The 15392-nt window shown below is 43.9% G+C and overlaps 1 protein-coding gene across 1 annotated transcript in view; it reads left to right on the top strand.

Moving 5' to 3' along the window:
- The first annotated feature begins 374 nt into the window (after positions 1-374).
- Positions 375-15392, top strand: part of ENOX1 (ecto-NOX disulfide-thiol exchanger 1) — a 246523-nt gene continuing 231505 nt past the window's right edge. The window contains exons 1-2 of the mRNA XM_068984510.1: positions 375-513; positions 1464-1601. Of these exons, the coding sequence (XP_068840611.1) occupies positions 501-513; positions 1464-1601 (151 nt within the window). The 5' untranslated portion in view covers positions 375-500. The remainder of the gene's footprint in view (positions 514-1463; positions 1602-15392) is intronic.

Below are 15392 nucleotides of genomic sequence, written 5' to 3'. Positions count from 1 at the left end.
AATAACATCAATTAATTTTTGAACTTAAAAAAATCACATGTAGCACGAGTCTGCCCTCTCCATTGATGTGCCGTGTGTGGAGGAGGCTGTGCAGGGCCTGATAAGCCCCGTTTGTGAAGTCTGTTCAGCTGGAGGCCAGGTACTAGCCGCTCCACAGACGGGCTGTTTATTCAGCCAGCCCTGCTCCAGGTGGTCGCCAGTTGACCCTCACGTCTCCTGGCCCCCGAAACTGAGACACTAAAAGGAGGCAGCTTCGCTTCTGTGCGTGCCACTGCAGATTGCCATTGTTTGTTTGCTGCTGTTGTTTGGAGTAGACAGCAGATTTGCCCTGGAAGCCTTTCTCACCCCACTGCTCTCCCCCTTTTGCAGAATCCGATGATGTCCGCGGGGACCCTGCACTCAGCCATCAAAGCGCTCCTGCCCCTCAGGATGCTCGCAATTCAGTCGTAGGTGCAGGTGGCGTGGAGAGCGTCACCCAGTGTTCCCAGAAGCTTCCTCAGATGATGGCTGCAGGTAAATGTCGGTGGCCAGCACAGGACACAAACCGGGCATTTTGCGTCATAGTGGAAAGGCTCCCCAGCCATGAAAACATGTGTTGAACCAGGAGCCTGGGCTCCTCAAAAAAGCCAGGCCGTGGAACTGGTGAACATCAAAGAGAGTTAACTCGGACTGCCTTGGTAGTCTGGTGGTTAAGATTTTGCCTTCCAGTGCAGAGGGTGTGGTTTAGATCCCTCGCATCAGAGAGCTTAGATCCCACATGCCTCCAAGGCCAAAAAACCAAAACATAAGAGGGAAGCAAAAATTGTAACAAACTCAATAAAGACTTTAACCAAAGATAATTGAGAAAATAAATTTCTTTTTTTAAAAAAAGAGCATCAAGTCCAATTTGATATATTTTGCTATCTTCTTTTTTTTTTTTTTTTAGCTCTGTGCTATTTGTTTTCGATATTATTTATTTGTCTTAATGAAAGTCTGTGCTTGTAAGAAATATTTTGGGAGTCACTTCAGACAGACACCTGCATTTAATGTATGAATGTTAATTATTTGTTAAGGACAGAATGTGGTATACGGTAAGTCTTAATAAATTCAATCAGGACCTCTTTGACTGCTCGACAGCTGAATTTGGAGATTTGTATTAGATAGTTAGAGGGTGTGCCTGCTTCAGAATTAGACTCACAAACAGACAAATTTATTTATTCTTAGCCAATTGACTTGTTTTTCCCCCCAGAGGTGCGTCCTTAATGGCACACTGAGTATGATATAAACTGCATGTCATTAAGTTCCCTCCCAGAATGTGTTCCGTCATATTGACGTCTGGAGAAGGTGTTGGTGTCGATTACAGTGCCGAATTTTTTTGTGATTTGGGAATGTGCTTAAAGGAAGCCGCACGTCTCTAGAAACGCGATTTGTTTTCAGACACCCTGGCCGGTGGAATCTAAGTCAGTTTGCTTTCCCACCCTCAGCGGCCGATGGTTTGGGGAGCATCGCAATAGACGCAACCCAGCTGAACATGTCCGTGACGGACCCCACCGCCTGGGCCACCGCCATGAATAACTTGGGCATGGTTCCCGTGGGGTTGCCTGGACAGCAGCTCGTGTCAGGTAAGCTCTCTCTGGGGTTGGAAGAAGCCTGCAGCCATGCCGGCAGGCTTGGGTGCTTGGCACCTCGTAATCTTTCCATGCACAAGTGTTGAGCCTGGCCTGGGATTTATGCCCAGGGCATGTTTGGCAGGCCATGTGCCTGAGCGTCTTGTCCTCATCACCTCACTGTTCTGCCGAACAGCCGTTCCCAGAAAAAAAAACTCACACGCAGTATCTCTCACTGATGGCATTGCAACATGAATTTTGTATTTTAAAAAGGTAAATAGTAGAGCTAATATTTGCTTTCCAATTTGCAAAGCTCTTCCACGGATGTTACAGCATTTGATTCCAGTCTTCTCTTTGAGACAGGTAGGTCCGAATGGTGGTTGCAGCTCAGGTTCGTGTTCCCATGTTAAAAATAGGGAAAGAGGGGCCCGGAGTTTGGGTGGGCGGCTTTTTCAGCACTGAAGTGGCAAGGCTTAGAAGCCCGAGTCAACTGACATTGTGTTCCGTGGTTTCTTTCCATCGTATTTTGGAATTGTCATAATAGTAATGCATTCGAGAGAGAAAATGTTTGGAGACGTCACAAAGTAGGAGGTCTTTGGAAAGAGCTCATCGCTGAATTTAACAAGTTTGGTGCTGATTTCCCATGTGCCCTATAACAAGTGCTTTGGGAAATAGAATAAATGTATACATATGTAAGTGTCCTTGAGGATTCAGGGAGCATGTCTCCCCGAATTAAAAAACATAGTGATTAAAACCAGCAAAAAAAAAAAAAAAATGATGGGTAGAATCATGGGCTAAGAGGTGGTTCAGACTAGTACTATAGTAATTTCCAGAAGGATCAATGCCTGGGGTCTGAGGAAAGATGTTATCAGTGAGATGGGATTTGTGCTGCCTGGAAAGATGCTTAGGTCTCCTGTATCCACTTTGCTCAACTTATTCACTCACTTAGCACACATTTTTTGAGGCACTGTCCTGGTGCAGAGGTGGTCCCTGCCTCTCTGCCTTTCCAGAATTTTCAATGGAAAACTGACAGTTATTATGCTATGTTGCTGCAGTGGTGGTTTAGTCCCTAAGTTGTGTTCAACTCTTGCAACATGGACTATTGCCCACCAGGCTCCTCTGTCCATGAGATTCTCCAGGCAAGAATCCTGGAGTGGGTTGCCATTCCCTTCTCCAGGGGATCTTCCCGACCCAGGGATCAAACCCAGGTCTCAGTCACTAAGTCGTGTCCAACCCTTTGCAACCCCGTGGACTGCAGCGTGCCAGGCTTCCCTGTCCTTCACTATCTCCTGGAGTTTATTCAAACTCATGTCCATCAAGTCGGTGATGCCATCCAACCATCTCATCCTCTGTCATTCCCTTCTTCTCCTGCCTTCAGTGTTTCCCAGCATCAGGGTCTTTTCCAATGAGTCAGTTCTTCACATCAGGCGACCAAAGTATTGGAACTTCAGCTTCAGTATCAGTCCTTCCAGTGAGTATTCAGGACTGATTTCCTTTAGAATTGATTGGTTTGAGCTCTGTACTCTCCAGGGGACTCTGAAGACTATTTTCTAGCACCACAGTTCAAAAGCATCAATTCTTTAACGCTCAACCTTCTTTATGGTTCAACTCTCACATCCATGCATGACCACTGGAAAAACCATAGCTTTGACTAGATGGACTTTTGTTGGCAAAGTAATGTCTCTGCTTTTTAGTATGCCATCGAGGTTTGTTGTAGCTTTTCTTCCAAGGAGCAAGCATCTTTTAATTTCATGCCTGCAGTCACCATCTGCAGTGATTTTGGAGCCCAAGAAAATAAATTCTATCACTGTTTCCATTTTTTCCCCATCAATTTGCCGTGAAGTTATGGGACCAGATGGCATAATCTTAGTTTTTTGAATGTTGAGCTTTAAGCCATGTTTTTCCCTCTCCTCTTTCACCCTCATCAAGAGGCTCTGTAGTTCCTCTTTACTTTCTGCCATTAGAGTGAAATCATCTGCATATCTGAGGTATTAATATTTCTCCCTGAAATCTTGACTCCAGCTTGTGATTCCTTCAGCCCAGTATTTTCACATAATATACTCTGCATAGAAGTTAAAGAAGGAGGGTGACAATACACAGCCTTGACGTACTTCTTTCCCAGTTTTGAGCCAGTCTGTTGTTCCAAGTCCAGTTCTAAGTCTTGCTTGTTGACCTGCATGCAGGTTTCTCAGGGAGACAGATAAAGTGGTCTGGTATTCCCATCTCTTGAAGAATTTTCCATAGTTTGTTATGATCCACACAGTCAAAGACTTTAACATTGTCAATGAAGTAGAAGTAGATGTTTTTCTGGAATCTCTTGCTTTTTCTGTGATCCATCCGATGTTGCCAGTTTGCTCTCTGGCTCCTCTGCCTTTTCGAAATCCAGCTTGTATATCTTGGTTCACGTACTGCTGAAGCCTAGCTTGAAGGATGTGGTGCATTACCTTGCTAGCCTGTGGAATGAGTATAGCTGTGCAGCAGTTTCAGCATTCTTTGGCATTGCCCTTCTTTGGGATTGGAATTACACTATGGTCGTTGTTATATGTCAGAAGAACAACTCACTTTTGCACATCAAGTTATATTAGAGTAGACAGGGTACATTAAGTATAAACCTATTGCCTTTGGAGAGTTACTAAGTTTCACACCCACAGATGTGTGTACTTTGAGCTGAGTTGAGCAAACATTTGATTTTTCATTTTTTTTGTTTTGTCAATAGGGCAGTACATATAAGAGTCCAAACTAGCTGTAGTAAGTTACATGTACTGTGTGTGGCAGTGTGCACATGAATACAAGCAGATATGTAATGCCGTTTCTTCTATAACATAACAAAGGAGAAGAGAGGACAGGAAGCAAAGGAAGGTGGGAGACAGGAAAAGGAAAGTCAGATATTAATATTACAAAACATTATGCTTAGGCTATTTATAAAATTCTCCAAAATGTTATAAAATAAATGCAGTAGAGGCTTAGTCTGCTATGGGATGTGTGTGTATGCACATAAATGACATTTTCTATCATTTGAACATGTGTTTATCCAGACCCCTTTTCCCTAAAGCTAATCTAGACAAATACTTCCTCCTAATAACTTGAGAGTACAGATTTATCTCTTTCTGTCCCAAATTTTCCCAGCTGCCTAATTGAAATATTCATACAGCAGAAATCACTTTCCTCTTGTCTCCACCTCCACTCCTCTCAGCAAGTGTTGTATGACTTCCAGGGTAAGCCACAACCTCAATAATTCATTATTTTTTTCTTATGATTTTGAGTCTTCTGACATTTTCACCATGACCGATTTATGATTTTCCCAGCAACTTACCATGAAAAGAATTACAGCCCTACTCGTTGTAGAAGATTTACCGTATCTGCCCTGAATTACATTCTCCATCTCCTATATTAGCCAAACTGCTTAAGCGGCATCTGAGCCTTTCGGGGTCTTCCGGAGCACCCTTCGTCATCCCTCCCCACCCATCAGGGGAACTGCACTCGGCTTTGTCCTCGTGGCGACCCGCACTCTTCCTTTGTCGAGGCTCTCTCAGGGTAAAGTTCTGTCGTGCTTGGTTACTGTGTATGTATTGTCTTCTAGTCTTTTCTCTATGGAAGTATTTCAGTACTATTAAATATAAAAATCTCTATTATGTATTTTTATTAACACCTTATCCTAAATTATTTTTTTCCATTTTATAGTTTTATATTAAAATTTTAGAATAATCCTTGGAATAAATCTTCCCCAGTTTTTCTGTATTTGCGCTTAAGCTGTTTCCTTTTTTTTTTGTTTTAATTTTATTTTACTCTTCCTAGCCAAGTTTCTGGAGAACTTAATGTCTTCAAGTATGTATAAGTATTTTACCTTTTCTGTGAAATGATAATTGTATCTATTTCATGAGACAGTTGTAAGACTAAAATATGATAACTTATGACATACAGTAACTGCGAAGTACCTACACATAGTATGTATTCTTTAAACATTAACTCTTGTTCCTTCCTTTCTTCCTTGTGATGTTTTTTAGCAAACAATATTATTGTGAACCTTTTTTATGCATAGAACTTTTCGGCAATTAGAATTATTTCCCTTGGATTGACTCCTACATGTAGAATTAGTTGGTCAAAACAAATGAACATTTTAAAGTTTCTTGTTAAATACTGGACAATTAATTTCCAAAATATAAATGCATGTTTAATATTTACTGACTTGATATGCAAAGGTGTCATCCTGTTATTTTGCCTTAAATTATTTTATAACTACTCTTTTTAAATTGTAGCATTTTCCTTCATTTATTTTTCATTCATATTTCCTCTTTTGTAAATAGATTACTTTCATGATATATCCACTTATCACTTAGGATTCGGGGTGATTTTTTTTATTGGCTTGTATTTGGTCATTGCTTCTAAGCATTTTAAGGGGCTTCCCAGGTGGTGCAGTTGGTCAAGAATCTGCTTGCCAATGCAGGAGATGTAAGAGATGTGGGTTTGATCCCTGGGTTGGGAAGATCTCCTGGAGGAGGAAATGGCAACCCACCCCAGTATTCTTACCTGGAAAATTATTTTAATCTCACAGTTCATATTCTCTAAAAATATTTATCTAGTCTATTTTTCACCTCTTTAATATTATTTCTTTTCTTAAAAAAGAAAGTTTAACATATCCTTTATGAGTTCTTTTTGAGTGTTCCATTTCTAAATACAGAAAGGTTTTGCCCACTCGCTACAGTTGATTATTTTAGTTAAGTCGTTTGGTCAGTCGTGTCTGACTCTTTGTGACCCCATGGACTGTAGCCCGCCAGGCTCCTCTGTCCATGGGATTCTCCAGGCAAGAATACTGGAGTGGGTTGCCATTTCCTTCTCTAGGGGATCTTCCCGACCCAGGGATCGAACCCGGGTCTCCCGCATTGCGGGCAGATGCTTTAACCTCTGAGCCACCAGGGAAGCTCATACATAGCCCTAATTGTCCATGCCTCCATGGATATACTTTCTTCTTTTATTGGAAATTCAATTGTTGTGCACGTTTAATCTATTTCTAAAGTATCTGTACTGTACTACCAACTTCTCTTTTTTTCTGCCTCCACATCATTTCAGTTCTTACAGCTCTGTTGTGTATTTATATGAAGTACCTAGTGGGTAGTGCTATTTATTTCTTTTCCCCATTATCATAGAGCCACAGAATGTTGCCTCTCGCCCAGTTTTCATGCTAGCGCCTGTCTGAGGCAACTTTTAACTGTACCCTTCCTTCCAAGAAATCTCCTCTAAATTGTCTCTGACAGGATGACAGAGAGGTTAGATTTTATGACCACTTGGCCTTCTCCCAAAGTTTCTGGTATTTCTACATGACCAACTACTCTTTCCTTGCTTGTTCAAATCAAATTGACACTGAATCCCATTGCTTACTACTTTTTCCCTATTTATTGGGAGATTAGAATTATCAACAAAGCAGGACACACATTTTTCCATATCCTCTGATTTTATCAAAAGGATTTCCCAGGAAATTGAATGCATTTATGGTTGCTGTAGCATGCCATTCTGATAGGTCATTGTGAGCTCCCACGATTACACCTCTTTAATTTTCCTCCCCCTTCATCATCACCACAGTGCCCTTCCCACTTTCATGAACTTCCCCATCTACCTTCTTCATATGAAGTGATCATTTCAAGATCATTCCATCGAATTTGCTTATTTTATCCCAGATGAACCATCCTACTGGTAAGTGCTTGCGTGCTCAGTCGCTTCAGTCATGTCCAGCTCTGTGCAGCCCCATGGACTGTAGGCCACCAGGCTCCTCTGTCCATGGAATTCTCCAGGCAAGAAGACTGGAGTGGGTCTCCCTGCCCTCCTCCAGGGGATCTTCCTGACCCGGGGATCAAACCTGCGTCTCGTATGTCTCCTGCATTGGCTGGTGGGTTCTTTACCACTAGCACCACCTATACTCCAGCCCTAAATCCCATACTCAAAGTCTTGGCTTATCATGAGATAATATTTACCTCCTTATAGTACTGTACACTTATTTTATTCCACATATTTTTAGTTTCAAGGGATTTTCAAATTTTTGTTATTGTTGATTTGTTTCTATTATCCATACCTTGTAGGTTAGTATAGATCCAGATTTTCTAAAGTGGCCTGATGGAACATCAGTGTCTTATACTCATTAAGTAGGGTGGGTGTCATGTAAGTATTTATGTGGCCTAATAGCCATGGTAGATTCTGGGTTTCACACAGTTCAGTTCAGTTGCTCAGTCGTGTCCGACTGTTTGTGACGCCACGAACTGCGGTCTGCCAGGCTTCTCTGTCCTCCACCATCTCCCGAAGCTTGCTCAAACTCATGTCCATTGAGTTGGTGATGCCATCCAGCGATCTCACCCTTCTCCACTGATTTCAGGATAGGGCACCTACTGACCTGGGGAGTTCATCTTTCAGTGTCCTATCTTTTTGCCTTTCCATACTGTTCATGGAGTTATCAAGGCAATAATACTGAAGTGGTTTGCATTCCCTTCTCCAGTGGACATTTTGTCAGAACTCTCCACCATGACCCATCCGTCTTGAGTGGCCCTACATGGCATGGCTCATAGTTTTATTGAGTTAGACGAGGCTGTGATGATTGCTTTCTCTGTGGGTTTCGTCAGAGCCTTGACTCTGCTAATGTGCAGTTTGAAAGAGTAGTGGCGTGTGTGTTGGATTCTCCAAACATAACTTAGTCTTTAACAAATATCTGTTAACATCTCATAAGACATTAGAATACTTCCATCAAACCAGATTGTCCCTCCAGTTATGGAGATCCCAGTCCATGACCATCTGTCCATCTTTTGTTGCCCTCTCTGATATGCTCCCTGTGATCTGGTTTACAATTGTGTGTGTGTGTTTGTGTTTTCACTGAGCAGTGTCACTTCCTAATCTCACGTTTCTCACGTGGTCGGGTGTTACCTGAAGGCTTATTCCCAGTTTCCTGTGATACACAGTGTCACGTCCCAGGAGCCCCCGCATCTCTGGTGTCATCAGTTGAAACTGAGAATATCAAATCCCGAGCTTCACACCATCTGTGCGACCAGCTGCCCCCTTCTCTGTATATCCTGGCTTCTCCTCTAAAGCCATAGCCATCAACTAGAAGGGTTGGAAAGCAGCAGCTGAGTTGACCAGGTGTTAAGTTGCCTGCCCAGGCCTGCCTGGGAGCTGGTAATATTTCCTGGATGTTCTCTGGACATGAGTTTATACCTTGCTTTGCTCTAAACTTTTTGAAATTTTCTTGCCTAACATCAGCAATCTCTCCTTAGTTGTCATTGACTTTGTGTGTGTTAGTCGCTCAGTCATGTCTGACTCTTTGCGACCCCACAGACTGTAGCCCTCCAGGCTCCTTTGTCCATGGAATTCTCCAGGCAAGAACGCTGGAGTGAGTAGCCATTCCCTTCTCCAGGGGATCTTCCAAACTCAGGGATCGAACCCAGGTCTCCTGCATTGGCAGGTGGTTTCTTCATCATCCGAGCCACCAGGGAAGGCCTGTTACTGACTTAAAGTGGACATATATCTCTTACCTCACGTTTCTTAGTGTGACATTTGTTGTGTTTCAAATACATGTTCAGAGAAGGCATCACAGCTCCCCATTAGCTGTGGGAGTGCCATGTACCTTATCACGGCTTAACTCTCACAAGTATCCAAGTTGGTCCTCGGTTCCTACCTTGCAGTTCCTTCTGAAGCTCTGAGTTCACTCTCCGCACCCCTGTTCCCTGCTGCTCTGAGAACAGCTTAGCGTCACAGCTCATGGGGACGTGAGCTGTCCTCTTCCTCTCTCTCACTCGTGGTTGCCTCCACTCATTTTAATTCCACTCTGCTTCCTCTGAATATTTTTTGTCTAGCTTCCTTGTTGGGTTGTTTAATCCTCCCAGGAACACCTTTATCCTCTTCAATATGCCCAGATATGAAGAGGCATTTGTTAAATCCTTTCACCTCCCGAAGCATCTCTCTTTTAACTCGGATTTATCGAGCCAGATGTGGTGATGAATACTGGGAATACAATACATAGGCCTCGCTCTCCTATATGAGAGCCTAGTGGGAGAAATAGAGAAGTGGGGATAAACAAATCCAAATCAGCATGATAAGCAGTAATGACCCTAACAAATAAAGGGGGCTACAGGATATGGCTGAAGAATGGTAAGCTGGAGAGTCCTATGACTAGAGCTCTAGTTTTTTACTTGGGTTTTTTTTGTGTTGTTTTTTTTTGGTCATTTTTATTGGTGTATGCTGGATTTACAGTTCTGTACACTTTTCAGGTGTATAGGAAAGTGAGTCAGTTTTACAAACACATGCATCCAGTCTTTTTTAGGTTCTTTTCCCATGTAAACCACTACAGAGTCTTAAGGAGAGCTCCCTGTACAATGCAGTAGGTCCTTATTAGTTATCTGTTTTATAAATGGTAGTGTGTATATGTCAATGCCAATCTCTCAATTTATCCCTCCCCTAGAGATTGTCATACTAAGTGAAGTAAGTCAGACAAAGATAAGTTTCATGTGATATCACTTACATGTGGAATGTAGAGCTGCAGTTCCACAGAGCACTTGCGTTAAGTCCTACAGAGAACTGATGGGAGTGGGGAAAGGGTGGTGGCAAAGAAATCTGATGGGAGGGTGTGGTGGTTACCCAGACCCGAGATAATAATGGCAATTATTGTCACAGTGGGGAGAGAAGTGAAGGGAGCATTTAATTAAAGGAAATAAAAAAAGAAGGAATTGATAACTGAGTCCATGTGAAATGCACGGTGAAGAATCAAGAGTAAATCCATAAATCCTGGGCTTCTGGCTTTGGAAATTGTGTAAGTGGTGGGGTCATTGACTGAGAACAGGGAAGAAACAGAGGGAGTGGGGAGAAGATGGTGTGTTCCTTTTTGGATGTGTTGAATATGAAGAAGCTGTTGAAGGAATCATGTGGTGATCAGTCACATGTAAGGGTCTTGAGCTCATGAAAGAAGCGGGTGTGGAGATGTTGCTTTGGCGCACGTGGTGCATGGACGGCCACTGACTCCTGTCTCCGCTAGTGACGCTTTTGCTCTGAAATTAGCATAGGCCCTCAGCTGCTCATGCAGGGATCAGCCTAGGCTCCAATTGCATCTCCAGATAACTCCTTCGTCTTCTCCTTTCCTTGACCCACTCGATTTCTCTTGTTGCTGGATGCCAAGGTCTGAAATAAGAGAAGTCGTCAGAGATTTTTAAAATGTAACCTGGAGATCTATAACCAAAGCTATCTCACCAGCTCACAGAGATACTCAGACTATCTGATGGTAAACTATCCCACGCACTTGTTTTTAAATGAAAGTTATACTCCAACCAGCAAACGTCCTTTTCTTTAGTCCCTCTCAATATTAACGATGGCATTGGCATCATTAAGGGATGCAGATAACCTGGGGGCTTAGTGGTTGGACTCTCCAGAAGATGATGCTCAGTCCTTTTTTGTTTTCATTTGCCATCGTGTCGAAAGATTTCTCATTATCAAGTGCCAGAAAATAAATAGGCCCTCAAATTAACGTTTCACAATTTATGTACCTGATTTCATGTCTCCTTGACAGTTCTGTTATACTTTCCACGGTTATTTACCCTTTTTTCCCCAGGACAGCAGGGCGGTACGTCGGTGTATTCATTCATTCACTGCACTATCACTGAAGGTTCATAATGCACTGCGTATTTTACAAGACACTAGAGATCAGCAGTTTACACGACAGACAGGTGATGCTCCTATGGAGAGACACATTTCTAAAGAAGCAGATGTTTTCCAAATAGCTGTGCAGGTGATCATATAATTATAATCGTGGGCTGTTACCAAAGAGAGCTGGAAGCCTGACTCGCCTCAGAGCGATTGGAGGGTGTTCAGATAAGGTCCCCTTGAAGAAGTTATATTCATGCCAAGACCCCAAGGATAGATTAGAATTATTCCAGTAGCAGGAGGGAAGAACAGGAAGAAAAGGCGAGTTTGGGAAGATGAGAAAATTCTAAAAACAGAAAATGCCCCATGGAAAGGCCTGAGACAGTAGGAACCTGCCTCTTGCAAGGAAATGAAAGGTGTGTATGAGTGGGCAGGAGAAGGCAATTGGCATGGGGTGGGTTGTCAGGCTGGTCCTTAACATGTGTCTGGAGAGGTTGGCTGGGCCAGATCGTGCCTGCCAAAGTGAGGAGTACAGATGTTATTTGAAGTACAAGCTACTGAAGGATTTCAAGCAGGGAGGCAACCTCTGACTCGTGTTTAAAAGAGGGGAAAAAAAAATCACCCAAGTTATTTTATAGGGACTGCATTGAAGGGTGGTAGAACGTATCTGGCCCCACAACCGGAGGCTTATGGGAATCCCTAAAGAGATGAATGGTAGGCTGGAGTACTGAGCACCAACTGTATGTCAGTCATTGCCACAGGCATTGCAGATGTACACGCACTCCTGAGCACCCACTGTGTGTCAGGCATTGCCACAGGCGCCACGGATGCACATGCACTCCTGAGCACCCACTGTGTGTCAGGCATTGCCCCAGGTGCCGCAGATGCACACGCACTCAGGAGCGCCCACTGTGTGTCAGGCATTGCCCCAGGTGCCGCAGATGCACACGCACTCAGGAGCGCCCACTGTGTGTCAGGCATTGCCCCAGGTGCCGCAGATGCACACGCACTCCTGAGCGCCCACTGTGTGTCAGGCATTGCCCCAGGCGCCCTGGATGCACACGCACTCCTGAGCACCCACTGTGTGTCAGGCTTTGCCCCAGGTGCTGCAGATGCACACGTACTCCTGAGCGCCCACTGTGTGTCAGGCATTGCCCCAGGCGCCGCAGATGCACACACACTCCTGAGCACCCACTGTGTGTCAGGCTTTACCCCAGGCGCCGCAGATGCACACGCACTCCTGAGCGCCCACTGTGTGTCAGGCATTGCCCCAGGCGCCACAGATGCACACGCACTCCTGAGTGCCCACTGTGTGTCAGGCATTGCCCCAGGCGCCGCAGATGCACACGCACTCCTGAGCGCCCGCTGTGTGTCAGGCATTGCCACGGGCGCCGCAGAGGCACACGCACTCCTGAGCACCCACTGTGTGTCAGGCATTGCCCCAGGTGCCACAGATGCACACGCACTCCTGAGCGCCCACTGTGTGTCAGTCATTGCCACAGGCACTGCAGAGGCACACACACTCGTGAGCGCCCACTCTGTGTCAGGCATTGCCACAGGTGCTGCGGATGCACACGCACTCCTGAGCGCCCACTGTGTGTCAGGCATTGCCCCAGGTGCCGCGGATGCACACGCACTCCTGAGCACCCACTGTGTGTCAGGGATTGCCCCAGGCGCCACAGATGCACACGCACTCCTGAGTGCCCACTGTGTGTCAGGCATTGCCACAGGCGCTGCAGATATACACGCACTCCTGAGCACCCACTGTGTGTCAGGCATTGCCCCAGGCGCCACAGATGCACACACACTCCTGAGCACACACTGTGTGTCAGGCATTGCCCCAGGCACTGCGGATGCACACGCACTCGTGAGCGCCCACTGTGTGTCAGGCATTGCCCCAGGTGCTGCGGATGCACACGCACTCCTGGAGCGTGGGTTCTAGTGCTTTGTTAACGATGTGTGTGTCTCTACAGTATTTCTAGAGCGAAGAGAACTTGTGGAAAATTTTTTCAGAAGGGGTTTGGTCCTTCCTGTACGAGGTACCATATACAGTAATTGATGTCACTCCAGACAAATCAAGGCTTGTCCTCCAGTAACTCCCACAAGTGACAACAGCCCATATCCTTGTAGGCTACAGATGTTGTAAAATGGAAGCCCTTTCCAAGTGCTTGCATAACACGATACAGTTATTTGAAATACTGTCATTTTTCTTTTCCTCTTTCATGGAATGAAGCACATAAGTATTACCTGCTGTGTAAATTTACTTCTGTGTAGACTGACTTCTTTTGAATTCAGTTCAGTTCAGTCGCTCAGTCGTGTCCGACTCATTGTGACCCCATGAATTGCAGCATACCAGGCCTCTCTGTCTATCACCAACTCCCAGAGTTTACCCAAACCCATGTCCATCAAGTCCATGATCATCCAGCCATCTCATCCTCTGTCGTCCCCTTCTCCTCCTGCCCCCAATCCCTCCTAGCATCAGAGTCTTTTCCAATGAGTCAACTCTTCGCATGAGGTGGCCAAAGAACTGGAGTTTCAGCTTCAGCATCATTCCTTCCAAAGAAATCCCAGGGCTGATCTCCTTCAGAATGGACTGGTTGGATCTCCTTGCAGTCCAAGGGACTCTCAAGAGTCTTCTCCAACGCCACAGTTCAAAAGCATCAATTCTTCGGTGCTCAGCCTTCCTCACAGTCCAACTCTCACATCCATACATGACCACAGGAAAAACCGTAGCCTTGACTAGACGGACCTTTGTTGGCAAAGTAATGTCTCTGCTTTTTAATATGCTATCTAGGTTGATCATAACTTTCCTTCCAAGGAGTAAGCGTTTTTTAATTTCCTGGCTACAGTCACCATCTGCAGTGATTTTGGAGCCCCCAAAAATAAAGTCTGACACTGTTTCCACTGTTTCCCCATCTATTTCCCATGAAGTGATGAGACCAGATGCCATGATCTTCATTTTCTGAATATTGCACTTTAAGCCAACTTTTTTACTTTCCTCTTTCACTTTCATCAAGAGGCTTTTTAGTTCCTCTTCACCTTCTTTTGAATTATCAGTGTGTAATTTTTTTCTTCCTGTGTATGCCATAACAATTAAAAAAAAATTTTTTAAGGTGGTGTCCATCTCTTGATTAGCTTAGTCTTTGATCTGTCATACCCTGGTATATGCAGTATTCAACTAGCCTTTTGAACTAGGCAAGTCACTTTCTTACCCACTAGGCTAAAACTAGAGAAAATATATTCATAGAATTGCATGTATATTTCTGTATGGGTGATATATTTAAGTATACACATGTTGCATAGAAATATATAATGCATGTGCACATGCGTACGGGCTTCCCAAGTAACTCAATGATAGAGAATCCACCTGCCATGAAGGAGACGTGGGTTCCATCCCTGGGTCGGAAAGATCCCCTGGAGAAGGAAATGGTAACCCACTCCAGCATTCTTGCCTTGAGAATCCAACAGACAGAGGAGTCTGGTGGGCTACAGACCATGGGGCCATAAAGAGTTGGACATGACTTACAGCTAAACAAAAGCAATGGCACGTGCATGTACATCACAGACACACACATCCCCTGGTTTTCTTGGTTTCCTTTTCTTCCCCTGAGATGGAGAAGCTTTGATTTTTTTGACAGCAACATGAACTGAAGGGAAATATTTGCATTTCTTAATGGAAAATTGTATCCTGGCCTCATAGTAGACATCTAATGCATCTGGGAACAGAAAGAAAAACCAAACAGTTAAATTCCTATATTAAAATCAATTTGTGTATTTCTATCCCATGTGTGCGCATGCACAGATGCACGTTACTGTATATTAGGTTTTTGTTTTGAATTGATTTCAAAGTTTTTTACTTCTAAATGAATAATTGTATGTGTTATTCTGTATCTCATTTCTTTTTATTTTCTCTTATTTTATAGCCTGATCATTTTCTGTGTTAGATATTGTGTTTTTGAGTTGTAGCTGAGTTATGCCTTTATATAATTAGACTAGCATTTATTTAAGAGATTGCTGGACTGTACACTTATACAAGCAAGAACAGTGTCTAATTCAGCTTTCTATTTCTTCATCATCAAACACAGAACTGAGTGCCCAATAACTACACAGATGAAAGAATGTATGATTTGACTTTTTATATAATCAGTTATATAAAATGTATTAATTTTGGAAAAGTCACTTTTGTACCTGATACTTGAA

Source organism: Capricornis sumatraensis, chromosome 12 (assembly GCF_032405125.1).
Source record: "Capricornis sumatraensis isolate serow.1 chromosome 12, serow.2, whole genome shotgun sequence".
NCBI classification, from domain to species: Eukaryota; Metazoa; Chordata; class Mammalia; order Artiodactyla; family Bovidae; genus Capricornis; species Capricornis sumatraensis.
The sequence above is the reverse complement of the archived record's forward strand: the minus strand, read 5'-3'. Positions and strand labels throughout refer to the sequence as shown.